Raw genomic sequence first — 19,569 nt, 5'->3', positions numbered from 1 at the left:
AGCCTTTTTTTTTTTGTTGTTCTTTTTCCAAGGAAAATATAATTTATCCCGACACTAACGCTGTGCTCTACAGAAGAGCCTCCCTCCCTCCCTCCCTCCCACCCTTGCCGGCACTGAACTAGCAGGCTCCTCGTAGGCATCGTAGATGTTTCATCGTTTTCTTTGAGACGCAGTTGGAAGACTAAAAGTTGCCATATTTCCCTGTCCATTTTTGTTCTTTACTAATCCTTATTTTCTTTTCCTACTAGCTATCCTCTTTGCTCCCTTAGCTTTTCCCTTAGTATGTAAAAAGCAGAAAAGTAAGAGTAATTTAAAATTACTTATCAAGATGCTGCTTCAGTCACAATCTCATACTGTACACTTACATCTTCTGAATTATTTCCCAAACCATACAAGCACCACTTTTAAATATTGCTTCAGAGCTGAACGCATTCCTTATTTTTATTCTTTTTTTTTTTGTCCACTGCTGCACAGTTGTTTCACATAGTTAAATACAAGAACTGCTAAAAGCGTCCATAAAATTATCTCAATTGAAATAAAAAAGGCTGTATTTCCTTTAAATTCTTTTATTTTAGTTTGCATGGTGGAACACATTCACCAGAATTATTGGTGAATTTCTTTTTTTATTTTTTAAGTTGGTCAATACAACATTTAATAATGCTGTTTTACAACCATAATCATTACATCCATATTTTATTGCTCTTGTAAAGCATGATACTTTTTTTTTTCTCTAATTTAATGTTACAAACTCCCAAAAATATAGTACTTAGAAAAAAAATCTATGGAAGCAAAGTATTTAAGACAGGAGCAGCTCACAGTTTTTACAGCTGGTTTAAAACAAAACTAGAAGTAAACCATTTAGGAACGAGAAAACTAGAAGTAAACTCTATAGGAACAAGAAAGCTTTATGGAGCATGAGAGCAGCCTTTGGGTGCCTGTAATAATGATGCCACTGTTTTTTACCAGGAAAGCTGTTTCTGTAATGGGCAGTACTGAACAAGTCAAAATTGTGAGCAGCCCCACTCTTCTCCCGCTATGCTGAATTATTCAAAATACTAAACAGAAAAAAATTATGTCAAATCTTCATTGCAGAGTTCTGCCTTTCCCCCTTGACAGCCCGATAATGAGAAATGGTAACTGTTACAGGAAAAACACATTTCTTACCTGCACTAAAGCCTGAACAGCATCAATCTGTCCAGTTATCTTTAGGCTATCATCTTCTCCCGTACAGAATGAGTCAAAAGAACATGATGTTTCCATATTGACAAGACAGTGCCTATTCCGAGCACTGTATTCTACTAGATTGATCAACAGACCCAATCCCTGCAAGAATTGGAGAGTCCGAGAGGATTACACATATTGAAAAAGGATAATTTTGCAAAAACCAGCTATCCAGATAAATGTCGCCTTTAAGCCTTATCTTTCTGAGGACACGTAACTTAGCAGCACACCTTTATGAAACAGTTTGATAGAAGGATCAGGATTTAAAGAAATAGGAGGCAAAACTGAGATCCCTCTATAATAGAACTTGTATGCAGGAATCCTGTTTTTACAAGTCTTAACATGAAAACATTTTAAAACATGTGATTTCAGTCATAGATTAGGGAGTCAGGTGTCCAACCTTCAGCTTATAATCTTAAAAGACCCGTCACGTGCACAATTTCAGTGTTGCTATTTAGGCCACACAGACCCTTTTTACATAAGCTGAGGTAAATTTGACAAAGCCTTTATCTCAAACAATAACACCCAGTGTATTTCTACATTGAAAAGACATTTGAAAATTAGGTAATTCGCAGACTTATTTAGCTAAATCTCTTTGTTCATCTAGCAGTGCACTTTTTCGCACCAAACAGGGAAAACAGCGCTCAAAGCCACCAAATCCTTACAGAAACTTTAAGCACCTCACCAAGTATATATAAGGTCAAGGAAAACTGTAGCGGCTGCTCCTTAACTTGGAACCAGAGTAGTTAAATGCACCAGGGGGTGAAACTGATGTAAAAGATACAATAGCTTACCAGCACCCGAATATCAAATCTCTGTTCTTGAGGTAGGAACTTTGGAACCTGAAGCACACAATTCATAGCTGTGCCTATCAGACCATCTTGTTCACCTGTTTTTGTACTACCCCATTCTGCAAACAAAGAGAGTTTAGAGGCTTACTTTTGAAAATACTCATTTTCATCATCATTAGCCGATTGATAAAAACCTTTTCGCCCTAAAGACAAACAGGGGTCTTTTCGCAAAAGCTTGCATCTTAGCACGTAATGCTTGCAAATACTCATCCAATTCGCGAAGACAAATTACCCGTTAGTGTAAAGCAAGCGTCTACCATACATAACTACTTTATTACACTGTAGATAGAAAAACCATAATCAGCGTAAGGAAAGGGCGCACATAAATGTTTTACTTGATGCTGTAACACCGAACATGCAAATTTTTTGTTTTACCATTATCATTTGTCAGGTTGAGCAAGACACCGATGATGGCCCTCATACAGTCTTCCACGGCTTTACCCACATGGTTAGCTACATTCTGGTGGGGCAGAGGCTTATTGTCTGGTAAACAGATACTGTCTTCAGCACGGTTATATCTCTGAATTAACTCCTCGCAATGCTGCAGTGCTCTGCAGGGAGAAGATGCAGAACAAAATTACCTCCACAAAATACAGGACATTCCACCTTTATGCTTGTTTCACCAGGAAAAAACCTCAAATACAGAGCTCATGCAGAATTTTTCTCACACTTAGGTGCCTAGTCAGTAGGGAGACATAATGAACTTATCAGCTATAGAATCTGTTATGAGCTCAACTGAAATTGTGAAAACAAAGGCCAGGAAAGCTCTGTGGCTTAGAGCTTTATCAGCTTGAGATTTCAAGAGCAGAAGTTCATTTTTCTTTCCACAGTCTTACAGAAGATATCGCCTCACCATACAAGCCCAGCCTCTCATATCCTCTGACCATCAAGGCACAACATTATCCCGACAGTGTTATCTAAACATTCTCTTGTTCTGTCCTCAGAGCTATTTCCACTCAGTAAGAAATAAACAAATGACACGTGACTTCCTAGCAGTAAAGTCTTAATCTTCTAACACTGCTGGACCACTGGCATGGTTCTACCGCATGTCATTAGTTTGATGTTAAACTGACAACACTCGTTTCAACTACCAACAACACAAAAAAATGACAAAAATATATACTGGCCTAAATAGCATATAAACTGTGCTGCTTTTTGTCTGGTTGATTTGTTGTTTGTTTGGCTTTTTTATTTAAAGAAGTACCCAAAATATCTAACCTACAACCATGAAATTATGTTTCCAATGAGGCCCACAGAGCCAAATTTTCAGCTCCATTTGCTCTCTTATGAAGAGCAGTACAAGAGGGATACAATCTCTGCCAGTCAACTGAGACCTCACCCAGATTGATAAATGGGTTAGAGGTGTTTGTACAAGCATCTTTGCCAGGGAGAACAGCTAAGAACAGAATTTCACTATTTCAATTCTGTTACGCTCCATTTCAGTAAACACTTAAGCATAATGAAAAAACAATAAATAAACGTGGCTTCCCAACTGCCCTCTTCCGTGTTCATATTAACCAGGTACAGAAGGAGCTGAATCCACAGTTTGCAGCTTCTACAGAGCCAACAATAGCAGTGCTATGTATTGGTAGTACTCAGGCAGTTACACATACCCTCATGTAAGTTAACTTCAGCGTTACTTGATGCAAATTAACAGTGGAAACTGTGGGGTTTTTTCCCCCCTAGACTCTTCTAGTATAACAATTTATCTATTGTTTTTGCCCTATCATGTGCAGCACTCTGCAAAATTGTCTTTTTGTTATAACTTACTTAGCTGAGGAGACTATGAGTTGTGAGTCTTTGTATGCTATCAGATAGCTCTGATTTTCTGGATTATGCACAGTTACCTGAAAAGAGGAGGAGAAAGTAATATTAAATATGGGACTACTTTTTCCTTGAAAGAGAAAAACTCCCTCCCCCCTACCACCCCGCTTCATTCAGTTGCACATTTCTTAGTTATTATCCAGTGTAAACATTCACTTGTCATTGTCCAGTATTTCCTTGGAGTTTTCACTTTGTAATTATTCACACAAAATTGTTGTACTGAAGATAAAACCATCTTCCATGATATAGTGAGTACAGAAACCACGTGGCAGAATGTTCTGCCACAGCAGAACCCTGACTCTATATCCTGGAACTATAGTGTCCCAGGTGTGTGTATGAGTGTATGTAAATACACACAAAAATATAAAAGAACAAAATTTTAGGTGTTATGTTGTTTTTAGAACTTGTTCTGAGAGCTTATTATGCATCCAACCATAAAAATCACATTTTTTCTTGATTCCCTTGACTGAAATTCAGAGTAACTTTCCAGAAACAGCAGAAGTTCTTTTAAATTTTCGTGACTTGGTGTGTTGATTTTTGTCATCTCTCCCAAGCTCCTAAGGACCTCACTACATCACAAACCACCCTTAGGCTCAGATTTGAATATTCTACCACTAAACAAGGCTCTTCTACTGCTGCTTGGCAAACATATCTATCAAATATAAAAGCAGAAACTGGATCTGAACATTTTTCTCTCACTGTTCAGAAGGCAGGTGCCATTAAAGTAGGCACCCTTGGATTAGTACTTCAGCAATTGTTCATCTTTCTCAGGTTTTAGCTTACTTTACGCTATCTTTGAGTCTGTCTTTCTATTTTAGCAAAGAAACGAGTTAGCGCTGGAACTATTTGTCCTCTAACTTGGGTTTACGGTGTTCGCTGAGGTTCATTGACCCGCACGCTGAACCCCACCGCTGCTTTCTCAGCTATGGAGATGTACTGCTGAAACATCACAACACTCTTCTGCTTGCTTACCGTATCACAACACAAAAAAGAGTAACACTAGTAGCAAACACGAAACTTGGCAAAACAAGGCACTGTAGAGAAGCATATGCTCACAATTCCTGTCAGTTTAGCTCTACACAAAACCACCATGTAATTCTGTTCAAATTTCTCATTCTCATTTAAAAAAAAAGTATCTCGCACCTCATTATACGTGCTCAACTGATTACAGGACTAGTTTGACTTTCAGGGCAGTTTCCCCATTCAGCACTTAGATGATACTTGAAAGCAGCAATCCTTAAAATACACATCGAATTATTGCTTTTAAGAAAACGGTGCTTCTATAATGATTCGTTATTATTAAGACACACACTGGAGAGTCAAACCCATGTCTTGAAAACAACATTCATAAACAGCAGGTTTTTGTAAGAACATGAGAAAAAGCATCACTTTGCATTTAGTTTTCTTACCAAAAAGAAACAGAATGGTAAAATAAAATTTTAAACAAACATTCCAGGACCAGTGATAAACATCAGAAAATCAGTATCCTCTATAAAGAAAATAATCAACATTACAGTGTAATTATGTAACAATACATTGAAAGAATGTAACATCGAAAAGGTCCACTTGAGAAAAAGCGGTTTTCAGAAGTATGATGCATCTGCTTATACTCACACTTTCCAAGACCCGTAAACATCTTTCTGCACCCCATAGCGAAGCAACCAATTTCTCTTCATTTTCATCACTGCTTAGGTGATCCACACATTCTTTAACTAAACAGCAAAAAGAAGTTGTTTTCCACTATCAGTAAGAGATCTTCAAAAGCCAAGTGTATAAACTAGCTACTCAGACTTGCTGTCAACCTCGTTTTACGCTATACAAAACTAATACTAGGAAACAATCGTGAAGGACATGATCAGCATTCCCAAGTTTTTCATTTCTCCAAGTAAATTAAAAAAAACAAAACAAAACAACTGACCACAAACTTTCAATCTTGGCTTTACAAGTTTGCAATTGTCACCACAAATTACCTGTGTATTTTATTTTCTACTGACAATGAAGAGATTGTACAGCACATGACTGTTTCTTAACTGTAACGCACTGCTTTGTAGAAGAGAAAAAAGATACAGCAAGTGCACTCTCCCCATACTTTACAAGTCTGAAACTGTACAATGCTTTCATCTCTTCAATCCTTCCTTTGTTCATCCCTTTGCTTACTTTAGACCAAGCTTTACTCAGCTCAAGAACTCATTTTAGAAATATCCCTTCTGCTATCTGTGAGATGTTCATCCAAAAAAACCCAAGACAAGTCTTTAAAAAATAAGGAAACAAAAAATCATTTCTTGCTGAAGGGCTGACTTCCTCCAGGACATTTAGTTGAAAAAAATCAGGCCTGAAAACAATTCTAGAAGACTGTAAAGGAGATTTTACTCCAGAGTAAGTGTGCTATATTTGTGTGATGTACAGAGCTATGTAACACAGTAATCTGTATTCTGTCTAAGATTAAGCCATTTTTAATCTCACGTATTATATGCATCATTATATACATTCCGTTGAACCTTAAAACTACTTTCAATCCCACATGCAACAGATTACAGTCACTAATGTTTCTCAGTGACTCGATATCGAATTGCACTCTTTGTTTTTAATACTACTGAGAAAAAATACTTATGTTTCCATTTTTAACCACAGAAAACATATAAGCAAAGCAAACATCTTAGGAAGATTACTGATTTTTCACATTGTTAAAGCAGCATCTCCGATATACCTTTATCTACAATATGATCAAGACCACCTAGAAGTCGCAGTTCTTCTTTAAACCAGTCCCCAGCTCGTTTTGAGGTGAGAGACAGTAATGTCTCCATTGCCAAATGCCCGGTCTGAAAGAGTTATGTTCCAGAATTAGTGATATCATCACAGGCAGCTGTAGCAAATCTACCAAATCATATAAATACATGTCATATAAAACCCATAAAAAGCAAAGTTGTAGGTTCTGAGTAGAAGAACCACCAGAGGGAGCACAGATTGAAAAATATGTGTAACAACAATATACTTCGTAATGATAAAAAGATACTCTGCATTTTCAACATTTCTTGATTTTATTAATAGCTTAGAAAACCTAAGCAGACTCCTTTCATCTGTTTCTCTTATTATCAGAAGAAACAATAAAGGAAGGAAACTGTCAAATAAGCCGGGCAGGAAAAACCACAAGCAAAGCCACAGTGAACACTGCTTCTCTGTCTCCTGGACACACTGGCTCTGCTGCTTGTAGAATACTTTTAATTCTAACATAGGTATTTCGTGTTTTTAAATGTCAAACCCATAGAAGACAGCAATTAAACTATAACAATGTAGAAAATCTTACTACATTTACAGATATATTTAAAAAAAAAAAGAGGAATGTATATCAAAACTCAACAACAGCCAAGTTAAGTTTACCCCCTGCAAATGGAAGCTGAAGGGATTTTAGGTGATTATCTTTGTTAATACCCTGCAATGTTTTTAACCAAAACTAGCACCATTTATAAAGTCAAGACTGTAACTTGTTTTTCCAAAGGCCTCTAATAAGAAGCAAATCTTAATAATAGAACATATACTTACACATAAATTTACACCTACACAAAAGTGACCTGTATAGACCTCTGTAACACCTGGAAAATGCACAGGTAAATCTGAACTACTGTAAGCTTAATAATCTCATATATGGTGCATAGGTGCAACAACGAAAGCTCAGAGAAAAAGGCCTGAGATCTGATGAAAGCCAAGTGAATTTAACCACTTTCAAGTTATCTTCCTTCCCTGACAGGCTCGATGTGTAATGCTTCAGGGAGGTCTGTGCTTATTCTCAGCTGTGCAGCATGTTCCAGGATACCAGTTCAAACCTGAGCACCTCCTGGGATTAACAGTACTCACTAGGCTTCAGTAAACACCCCATTGTCTCGGAAAACCATGTTATAAATTGTATCACACACACCCCCCCCCCCCCCCCAATATCTTCAGCTGTTTTCCTGGTTTTCAAAATACTGACTTCCAAAGAGAAAAAGAAAGTTGGAAAAAGAAACTTCTGGATGAAAAGTTACCACCCAAAGTCAGTCAGTTCTGTTTTTCAGGAGCAAGCTCTGTAGCAGGCTGTCACTTATGAGCATATAGTGAGTAACAGCATTTCTCCAACGTAAATGAAAATGTCCTTGGGTCATGAAAGTGTTGTGGGGGACAAGGGAACACAAGCAGCAGCAGCAGCAAACCTACAACAGGTCGGTCATCCCTCCCTGACTCAGCATCATCTCAACTCCCCATCACTGAGGAAACAAAGACAAAGCTGCAATTACTCCTGCAACTGTTCCACCACCCGGGAAACTGCTAACTGCCTTTAATTGCCAACAGACACTCATCGAGTCTGCCCACGGGGGGAAACTAAACACACTTGGTTACAGAGCGTTCTCTTCTCATCACTGGGAGGTACAAGATCCAAAACCTCACAATTTCAAAAACTGTAAGCTCAAAACATAATGCTAAAGGAGATGAGCATATTTTAAGCAATGGATGGAGAACTCCCTTTCCGAAGCCAGCCAAACGAGAAACTGTTTTGAGGGAGAAGGCGAGAGAACCTGAAGACAGCAGTCTGACAGATCCCTAGCTCTCTATAGCTTTCCCATCCTCTTCAGATGATTCCTTTCAATTTTATAGATTGAGCTTGAAAATATTCTAACATGGATGTCTGAAATCACGTGTAACTGTAAGCCAGATTGATAGAAGCTGATTGAAAACTCTCCTTAGAGATCTGAATGGCTACAAAAGATTTAGTTAACTTCCTACCTTCACCATGAAAGCTCAAAGGCCATACAATATTTAAAATATGATGCTTCGTTTTCTGTTAAAGGGCAGTAACACTGCAGAAACACACTTCAAAAACACTCCCTGAGAATTATTCTAAATATTATAAACTATAAATAATTCAGTATTTATACTACTGGGCTTAAGGATATAATTTTCAGGGTTGTTTTGGGGTTTTTTTTGTTTGATTTTTTGCTGTTGTTGTTGGCTCTTTTTTTGTTTGTTTTTTAATAAAATTAATCAAACCTTGTAGCCCTTTTGCTTTTGAGAAAAGTAATCCATTCTATCCATTTTTTATGTCAATTACTATAAAATTTTAACACTAAAGGCTCAAAATGTGGGTCCCTTAAGCTTTCAGCCTTATGCTGAGAATGAAAACCAGAATAACCTCTTTCATCAACTGAAAAGAAAAGTCACTTCTGAAGGTTTTCGTTATGATGCAAGAGGGAGGAGCTAGCTGCAAGCGTGAGCTTCACAGGGCTATGCTGACAGGCAGGGCCATTTGCTAACGTGAAGGAGAAGATCCTCAGGTTTTATCTTCTCCTAAGACAGCAAAAAAACACCTGGAACAAATTCATTCCATGGAAAAGTCTTTTTCCATTTCGGGATTTACATTTTAATGTTCACAGCAGTCTAGAAAACAAAACCCTTTGAATACCTGTTTCGAGCACTCAACATTTAGCCTGATCTAGGCAGTCACACACAAATAACATTTTGAGGGAAGAGTTAGGCAGTATTGATCATCTTCATCTGATCTATGCAAGATTCAAAACAACAGAGGCGTAACCAGTTAGGCACAAACTGGAGTTATCAAAACATCCTTCTGCTTCTTAGTGGCTACGTCTGAGTCTGAAAAAGCACAGATCTTTTCTTTACCCCCACAAAATTTGCATTTTTGTTAGCATTTTCTGCCTGTCATCTAGTGCAAAACAGATTACTCATTATATCTCATGACAGAGATCTATGTGAAAGCAACTTTATCTTCCACATATGAAGTTCATTATGGTCTCAACTTACCATTGCTACTATCATAAATTGGAAGACAACCTAATTATCTCATTTGGCTTGCACATATTCTCTAAATGCTATATAGTCTATGCTTCTAGATGGGGCAGCTGGGAGGGAACCAGTTTCCATCTGTGAGGTACTACAGTATTCAACACATTTACAACAGCTCGACAAAATTTTAAGAAATACAAATGCCTCAGGAAAAAAAAAAAGAAAGAAAAAACCAGCTGAAACTGATGGCCTCTGATAATATTACTCTTTACTCATGGATAACTTTCAGAAGACAGAGTCCTTTTTAATATATTCTTTCCCTTTAAAACCCATGCCTAAGAAAACACAAGAACAGAATTACAATTCATAGAAAAAAATAAATCATCAGGCTAGCTCAGATTATGAAAATGAGAAAAGCTCAAATAGGAGACAGTGGTCTGTGTAGCTGGATGCTTTAGCAATGAGGAACCTGTACCAGCTGTTCCATGCTTAATAAAGGGAGCTGTCTTATATTTTACAGTGCAAAAGATATCCTGGCACTGACAGACTGTGAGCTATGTGAGTTGTCTTCAGTGCCAAAACAGGGCTGAAATAAGACGCTGATTATACCAGTCCCTAGCTGATCACCACCTAGAGAACAAATTTCATTCTGTGTTGGTATCTTCATATTGTATCATGTGAATTTAGAGAATAAACTGAAAGCAGCAAAACCAAGCTCAGATTTATTCTTCCTTTGTAGATTTCAAAGGCCAGAGAATTAATACAAGCCCCCTACCTGCACATTTCATAGGTTTGTAGGAAACAAACCTAAACCTGAAACTTCGAAACAATTCTCCTTTGTCACCACGAACAGATTGCCAAGGTTAAGAATTACACCAATATACACCAAAAATACTATTATTTTCCTCCCCCCAAATTCAACTCTTTCTACTGTTACATAATACTGACTTCTCATATCAACTCAGCTATCTGTTCCATAGCTAGAGTTTTGTGAAAAAAGCCAAACCAAACCCTTCCTAAACCAACAGAAGTCACAAAATTACAAAAGAAAATGGCAGCTCAACAAGGCATATAATCGTTTGATCTGACCTAAGATGGAATACAATCTTAACTGCAGATTACTGGCAGGAGTTGGACCATTATTTGCAGAGATAAAGCCTTAAAAAGCTTACTTTATAAACAATAAATCAGAAGCTTCTCCTGTTGGGTTTAACTATTACATGAAAAACAGCAAAAACCTAACAAGAAACTTTCAAACATAAGTAGTATAATACAAGACATTCAAAAATTAAGACCGTACTAACATCTGTTATATTGAAACATAGTGAAAGCAAAACCACAGTGCTAATTTTGCCATCTATGACTACTCATCCAGTCAATCTGTCATCAATTCTTTAAATGTACTCTTTTAATAAGACTTGCAACTTACCCTTTGTTTTTCAAGCTAGCTTGATGCTAGCATCAAACCATGGCCAAATTTATTTTTAAGCAAAACCAGCTCACACTGTTGCAGCTGAAGATACATTCGTAAAAAACAAACATGTTTGAGAAGGGAAGGAAAAAATGCGTCCACAATTATGCTAATCAACAGATCTGCCACCACACTTCGGGGAGAGAGAAATCAGTTTCTTTAGGACAGATGTTTATTTACTGTTAATGGGAGAACCTGCACTACATTTTCAATTTAACACACAGTAATACCCTATTGTTTGGGAATGTGCATGTAATATTTAAGCAAAGAAACAAGAGTCAAATAATCCAAATGTTGTCTTTAAACACATGGTTATTTAAAGTGCTTCTTGTTACTAATTGCTACCTTTAACTAGCTGCCCTTAGCAGGGGTGAACGGTGAATCAGACAGCTGAAGAACATCATAGCTTTATCCTACTGACAGCCTTTTAGAAAGGAAATTTCACATTTGAAGAAAATACTTGCAGTGCAGTCGTATATACATAGAAGGTAGACAAAGTGTCATGACTCCTCAGCTGGGAGATAGGAGATTAAGGATAATGTTTACAAGTTCCACTTTATTAAGCATTCCACTACCATCAAGGCTTTCAAATAAAAGCATGATACCCACCGTGATGTTTTCAAGATCAAGATGTTTGTTGTGAACAGTTTCACACAGTCTCCGAATTTTTTCCTTAATTTTATTCATGTCTTTTTCATTGAGCAGCTTGGCAGAAGAAGCATCTTGTTCCAATTCCAAAAGCCGTATCATCAGATCTAGACTAGCTCTGTCTAAATCCATGTTCAAACGATCTCTACTCAGAATGTACATTAAAGCTGCTGTACAAAGGGACAAATTCTTGGGTTGGGAGAGAAAAGAAAAAAAAAACAACAGTATTTAGTAATCATCTTAGGCAGACGTTTTACAATTTTTAACAAACAAGATGAAGATTTACGAAGGAAAAAGCCTGAAAAGTTCAAATCTGCATTAGCACTTGCATGAGTACTTGCTCTTGCAAACAGATTCCTTCTAGCAAGTTACTAATGCCTTCCCCTAACCAATACAACCGAGACATAAATCACTTAGGATATTTACAAAAACCTAGTAGAAAAGCAGGGTTTTCTACTTTTAAGGGAGTCAGTGCTGCAGACAAAGTAAGACACGGTAACTCCAGTAACAGCATTATAGAGGAGACAGCATGGGAACAAAGTGAAACAGCCCAGGGTACACAGCAAGGTAGGTGAACATTCTGGTTCAATGGGATAAGCTGGTGACAGCACCAGAAAATAGAGAGATCATGGGGACAGTCTGCATGTGAAGGGGGGGGAGGGAAGGAGAATCTGGTGACATACGTTCCAATTCTGCCAAGCAGCTCTGTCAGTCAACAATTTACCCAACCCCTTCCAGCATAAACACATTTAATTTCCAGGGGAATTCTGCTACTTGAAAATAGCCAGAGTATAAACCAGCTTCCCCCACGCCCCGTCCCCATCAGTCCTGAACAGGTAGGTGTTATTATCTTGACCCTCCCTATCTTACACAGAATCGGCGTATAGGGACCTCTTCCCAGCTAAAGCATACTTAATCCTTCTTCAAGAAGGAATTAAATGCCATCTTCATGAGGATCCAGAAAAGCAAAGCCAGAAGGTGACTGTCAGGAAGGGACAAATGACAGTGAAGGGATCAAAGCAAAGCCATCTGTCCCTAGTGCTGGCAAGTACAGCACTTGTGTCAAGAGACTCATCGATCCAGGTGAGCTCCAAGTTACGGTGAAGAGGAGAGATGTTCATGGGGAATTAAGCTGTGCTGTGCACAATATTTCAGAAATTCAGGTATTTCAGAAACCTTTCACAATATCTGAAGGAAAAGAGCCAGGGGGGCATTGCGGGGTTTACGTGTGCATCTTCCCAAGTTCTATTCTCAATAGTCAACATGCTGCGTGCATCTATTTCAGTTTTTTCTGTATAAATTAAAAATGGAGACTAATTCTGGGATATGAATGTTGTACAGCTCAACAGGAAAGAGCAGAACTTCTGTGTCACAGCTGACTAACATCTTATTTAGAGTTCAGCTGGCCACCAAAGCAATCATTAGCTACTTCTGTTTATTTTAGAAGCAAGTAATAATCATACCTGGTCATACTAAGCAGTATCATCATTTCCAAAACAGGACTAGGCAGCTGACAGTCTATCAAAAGCTACGTTAGAACTCCTTCCTGTCTGAGCCTGAGTCAAGGAAACCCTCAGGTGAATAAAGACTTTAATCTGACTAACCACCAAAGATGCATTTGGAATGCTGAGGGAGGGAAGCAAGAGCTTCCAAATCTGTGTCTCCTTTCATGACTACAACTTTGACACACAGGGTTGTTGGAGGGGGAAAAAAAAAAAAAAATCTCTTAGCTGTGAATATCATTGCTCCAGCCTTGTCAGATATAAGGCCGAAAGCAATCTATGTGGCTCGTCTACATAGACGAGGTATTCATTTTTTCCCCTTAATTTCTATTAACTTTCTCCAATAAACCTTGGAATGTTATCATTTTAGTTTTAGATATCGTTTACCCTGGATGTACTTGCAACTGGTTTATACTGAAGAAAGTTTAAAGCAAGCAATTTCAGGTTCCTGGAAGAAAACCCTGTTCTTTCAGAATAGTAGTTATTAAAACAGGACACAGGAGCACACGCATTCCAGAGAAACAAAAGGTTACCCCGCTAACCGTAGTTCAGCCAGTGTGGGACCTAATAAAGGAACATCTATGAAGAACTATTTTCTAGTGATCAGTATTACCCAGGTGAGCTTCCTGGATAATAAATAAATAAATAAAATAATAACAAAAAATGCTTAAGCCCCAAAAGGAGTTTCTATCAACTACAAACTATGCAGCAGTTAAAAGAAGGAAACAGCTGAATTTATAACCTTGGCTGCATTATTAAATATTTAAGCATTCCAAAAAGTCAAGAGACTGTTCTTAGATGACTACTCAGAAATGCTTTACAGGTACTCCAAAGCCTGCTAAGGGCAATGGCACTCACTTTGTAAGCCTCTGCACCAAGCCCCTGCCTTGTCTCCAGGCTCCCTTCCTCGCAGCCTCACGGACTTCCTATTACGCAGGGAGTAAGGGCTCTCCCTCTGCATACGCTGTGCCAACACTTCTCTTCAGACCTTCCACCCAGGTTTTAAGATGCTTAAACGTGATCAGGAGGGGCCAAAGCAGGGGCCCAAGACGTTATACACAAGGTTTCAGGCTGCAGGAGGACTGCCAGAAAAGCAAAAAGCAGTGGAGTAGCTATGTGTAGCAAGAACTAGGTTCGTGCAACAGCACTGCCTACAGAAGGCAATCAGGCCAGTAAGCCCCCAAATGCTGATGTGCAACAGAAAAATAACGGTGTTGCAAAAGTAAGGACCTCCAATGTGAAGGGTGCTTGTAATGTGGAACAAACCGGCTTCAGCTACATGCCAGTGATACGGGTTTTCTAAAACTCCTTTTTCTCAGTCCCTATAGGCAAGTTCGTTTAATCTTGAATATGACAACCCTACATTTTGCTCTGACCTGCTATAAACATTAACAACAGTTAACCACATTGGCTGAAAGCTAATCTCGAGCCTTACTATCCACAGAATTCCGAGTTGAGAACGAGGGGAAAACTGTTAGCACAACTCATTTTTGATCAATATCCTGAAAAACCAAACCAAACAACCAAACTCTCAAAATCCCACCCTTATGGATTGCTGTAGTGAAGCTGGTTGGGCTCCCCCCCCCCCCCCCCTTCTATTTCTCAGGATGCCTAAAATATGTTCTGCTTCCAAATGAATGCGAAGAGGAGAAAAAAGTAAAATAAATAGCATTTGCTCCAGAAATTTTATGCCATATCTAACTATGGAGTTGCACTCCATACTTTGCAGAATTCAGGAAAACATCCTAGTTGAACATATACTCCATAACGGCAGACCATTTACACCCACTCTCATCCTTGTCTTGCCTTGCTTGTTCTATTTATACTCCAGCTTGTGGGAACAGATGGCTATTTTCTAGTGTTGAGCACTACATTTAATGCACTTTTTTTTTTTTAATTATTCACATGGTGAAGACATTACAAAACCACATTTCTTTAACTACTGACAGCTATAATGAAAATATAGTTTTTATTCTAAACATTAATAATACTCCAAAACCTTTAGACCACATCTGAAGGGACAAAGACAGTTAAAAACTGAAACTGTAGCTTAAAGACAAATCTACAAGAAAAATTCAGCAGAACAAGTAATTTTTATACAAATATTTTTTGGGGCATAGCTCAGTAATTTAACCAGTTATTTTGTGTTTTCCTTGCTGGTTAGAAAAATACCTCTGCAACTGCTAATTTATATTCTTACAGAAATGTAGAAGTCCTGTACTTTGTCAGTCTGTTCCACTGTATCTACAACGAGGGTGCAGTATACACACATATTTGTTTCCATTATCAATCTCATTGTGGCAGTTTTCCCATCTCCAAAATACTTTAAAGAAAATATTAATGAAATAATTTTATTGTTTTTTCCCCAGTCCTTATTAATCTTAAATAGATATGAGCCATACAAGTGAAGCCTAGTGTGGTTTATAATTCTAGAGTTACTTTGTACTAAGATTTAGTGGAGAAATTTCTATTAAGTTAAAATTTTAATGAAATAATTAGTGAATGAAAGGGCAGTATATAAAGACAGCAAACTTACACAGGCCAGGTAATTGTTAAAGCATATACTGACAGTAAATAGAGCACATATTTTAGCATTTATTAATAGCAGTTTGATATATCAGTGATTTTATAATACTGTATAACCTGTACCAAGAATGCACCATGACTATATTAAAACTTTTAACTACCAATATTTTTCCCTGACAAGAGAACATTTCATCAAACATACTGAAAACAGTGAATATAATCAATGCTTTTTGTTACTGCACACTAATAATAGCATGCAATTTCTTTTTGAACTCTATGTGCTAGTTCTTTTGAAAATGAAGGAATAATGGTAACTGTTAAAAGCCAAAAATATACCGAGCAAGCTTGTACACCTTCCAAAGAACTGTAGCTGTCCTCTGCACATCTCCTGCAACTCAGTGGTGGCAACTGTCCTAAATAGCTTGACTGTATTTATTTCTAGTATCACTTGGCACTATTTTGACACACAAAATAATGAATGCATTGAACCTGGTTCCTATGTTTTACAGTTAGCCTTTGCTAATTTTTGAAGGAGATGGAAAATAAGCTATTATTCTAAATCAGTTACTTTTAAGCTCTACAGCTTTCTCCCTCACCCACAGCAAGATGTCAAATACCCTCTCTTAGATGTCTGTTTCTGTGGGTGAAAAGTTTCCTTCTGCATTGCATGTCATTCTTCTAGAGCTATTAAATAAAAGTAATAAACCTGACTGGATATACATATCTACTGTGCACTTCAAGCACCATTTCCTATGTTCAGCTTTTGTAACAAAACCTCAAGGGATACCCCACAGAGGAACGGCTTCCAGCCACTGGAAAAAAATAAAGACTATCATCCACAAGAAGTGTTTTCTATTATAGCTGAATTGAACTTGTGAAGTTGATAACAAGGAAAACCCAAACTGCTCCAGTTTTAAACTCTGGGGTCATGTTACTATAAGTAGTTACATTTTACCTTTCCTAGACTCATCAAAGAACACTTCACAGACTCAAGGCATCCTACAACTGCAATTACACCACTACTCAAGGAGACAGCACAGGACATGAGAAATGGCCCACAACAGCTATAGAAAATGCAGTAAATCACATACAAGCTGCTCTGGAGATGAGCACTTACAGCCACCTTTAAATGTAAAGAAGAAAGGATTCCTTTCAAATGTATTTTATTTGAAGGAAATTATAAATACAACAATAAAACTGTTTGAAAAAAGCTTAAGAGAAGATATAAAATAGCCATCCAAAGCACCGACAGTTTTTTTTTTTAAGTTTAAGTTACTGTTAAAAGAATTTCCAAACCCAGAAGCACATAAACAGTGGAAAGGGAATTTGTCATTGGAATGCAGGTGCTATTATTTTTCATTTCACTACAGATTACTAAAACGGAGCCACAGATCCCAAACGCACACTATACTGGATGCTTGACCTTGAGTGTGCGTACACAAAAATTCATACAAACTAGACTGGTTTCATCAAACTTTGATGAAATACACAATGTAACCGTACCTGATGGTGTTGGGAATCATCCAGTGTTTTGAAAACCATGGCTACCATCCCATGTGCTCTCAGATGCATTCGGAAGCTGGGCATGGCGCACTTTGTCGCCAAGCTGATTACACTAGAGAAAATTAATTCTGGATTAGAACAGCTAAAATGAACACATTTACAAAAATGGCAGACAAACAAGTCTACAAAATGTGATTGACCATATACCTCAGACTCTGACAGAACCTGTTGGGATGTTGCTTCTAAAACTTGTTATAAGGCAAGTTGTAACTGGTGATCAGGGCAGCATTTTATTCATCAGTTGGTTACCAGCACCAAATCGTGTCTGCTTTATTTCCAGGTTGGCTAAAGACAGGATTTCAAAGGTCACCCTGAACTTGCTTCTTTCAAACAAAAGATGAAATAATTTCAAATAGTTAAAGTAAAACTTTCATGGATTAAGCATGAAGCTCTGATTTAGAGGCGCTGGAAAGCTTACAGATCAAGGCATTATTAGAAATTATAAACATGAGCTTCCACCGCTATCTAGCAGTTATCTAATTGACTGACTAGTCCTGCTTATGCCTGTCAATACTTTTACAAAAACCTAAACATTTTCAATATTTATTGCTGCATTTATGGCTGATAGAAAGACTATAAATTTCAGGAAAAGCCTGAAAAAATCTTTAGTCTAATCAGTGATCAGCATAACAGTTCTATTTTAAAAGTGCAAGTAAGTCTTCCCCTAGTTTTACTAGCAAGCTGTCTGCTATTTCTAGCACAGGGCAACATATAGACTATTAAAAATATATTGCTTTTAAATGTGGAGCAATGTGGGAGTGATTCTGCAATCAAGTCTTCAATGACTACTGAGGAATCTTATTATAAAAGATTCATGTAGTATGGTGTTGAAAGAACAAGTGGCCTTTCTGTCTCCAATCACAACAGCACCAGTTAGAGCCTACCTACCAGTTTCTGATTCTTTTACGTCTATTCCTATCCTTACTCACAGATTTCCTTTGGAAAAATATATTTGCTAACTGAAAGAAAAAAAATTATGGTGTTTATACAAGTTACTTTCCATGATATAAATTGGGAAAGTAAAAAAGTAGTTTAAGATCTTAGGAAGCTTGCCACGTGAGCAAATTAAGCGCACTCAGCACGAAAAATGCTCCTTAACTGTCATTATGGTACTAATTTATTCTTGTCATACTGTACATTCAAACTGGGTAATAAATCTCTTGTATTTATACTCCAGCAACAATATTCATTGCTACTTTTTGAGGAACACGAAGAATAAATTCTTTAAACAGCTCTCTTAAAATCATTAAAGATTTTTCTCATCCACAGTCAAATGTCAAAGTACAGTATCCTCATCCCCTGTCTCTGTGAATTCAAGTTTTTCCTTCTCCACCATTTTAGTTTTGCTTAATAGAAATAAAAAAATATTATTATGTGGTTACAGAATATCATTCTAATTACTTCTATATCCAGGGAATGGACACCATCATCATAAACATTTTCAAAGCAAGACTTGCATTTTTCACACTCATTTTGTAAGAATGTGTAACCTGAATATTAAGAGTGCAATGAGTAGTTCAAGACAACTTAGGGAAGCTCCCAATTAACACTGAGGCCACAATAGGATGCTAGCTGTGTTATTTATCAACAGAAGAGAAGAGACAGTTGGAGTTAAACAGTATCTCAATATTGCATCAGTTCTAGATTATAGCCAGCAAACTTTCCAGTTTTAGAGATTTCATTTTAGAACTGAATTTTGCATTACAAACCAAAACGGACACCACACATAAGACTGCACTAAGCAAAGAAAAGTTATCAAAAAATACTTTTTTAATTTATAGCAAATATGGTTTTTGTACGGGAGAACAAGCGTGTTGAAGCTGTCTCTTACTGTACAATTCTCTATTTCATCTTCCTAATCATACTACTATTGATTATTAAACAACATATCATCTTGATGATTATTTTCTTTATGAAAGAAGTGCCAGGTAACCACTCAAACAACATTTTAAAGCACAGTCACTTCACTGACAAATATTTAATTCAACACCTCTTTTAAATATAAGTTCAGTGTTTTACATTAAGATATCTTACCTAAGGCAACGTGTGTTTAGGGGCTGATTGCTCTTCAATCCACTTAGCAAGTACTCAATATCATCTGTGAACTCTTGATTTTCACCAAATTCCACTACATCATTGAAGTGCTTTACATGCTGAACAACAGTGTATAACTGGAAAAGACAAATATTTT

General features: G+C 37.3%; 1 protein-coding gene across 3 annotated transcripts in view; it reads right to left on the bottom strand.

Moving 5' to 3' along the window:
- Positions 1 to 19,569, bottom strand: part of WAPL (WAPL cohesin release factor) — a 73,349-nt gene that overhangs the window by 5,685 nt on the left and 48,095 nt on the right. For all 3 annotated transcript variants that reach the window (XM_080402778.1, XM_080402780.1, XM_080402779.1), the window contains 9 exons: positions 19,413 to 19,549; positions 17,319 to 17,430; positions 11,749 to 11,976; positions 6,604 to 6,715; positions 5,511 to 5,608; positions 3,843 to 3,919; positions 2,448 to 2,623; positions 2,016 to 2,131; positions 1,165 to 1,323 (listed from right to left, as the gene is read on the bottom strand). In XM_080402778.1, coding sequence (XP_080258904.1) covers positions 1,165 to 1,323; positions 2,016 to 2,131; positions 2,448 to 2,623; positions 3,843 to 3,919; positions 5,511 to 5,608; positions 6,604 to 6,715; positions 11,749 to 11,976; positions 17,319 to 17,430; positions 19,413 to 19,549 — 1,215 coding nt within the window. The remainder of the gene's footprint in view (positions 1 to 1,164; positions 1,324 to 2,015; positions 2,132 to 2,447; positions 2,624 to 3,842; positions 3,920 to 5,510; positions 5,609 to 6,603; positions 6,716 to 11,748; positions 11,977 to 17,318; positions 17,431 to 19,412; positions 19,550 to 19,569) is intronic.

The sequence above is a fragment of the Falco punctatus genome, assembly GCF_963210335.1.
Source record: "Falco punctatus genome assembly, chromosome: 9".
Lineage (NCBI taxonomy): Eukaryota > Metazoa > Chordata > Aves > Falconiformes > Falconidae > Falco > Falco punctatus.
This window is presented reverse-complemented; position numbering and strand designations above follow the sequence as displayed.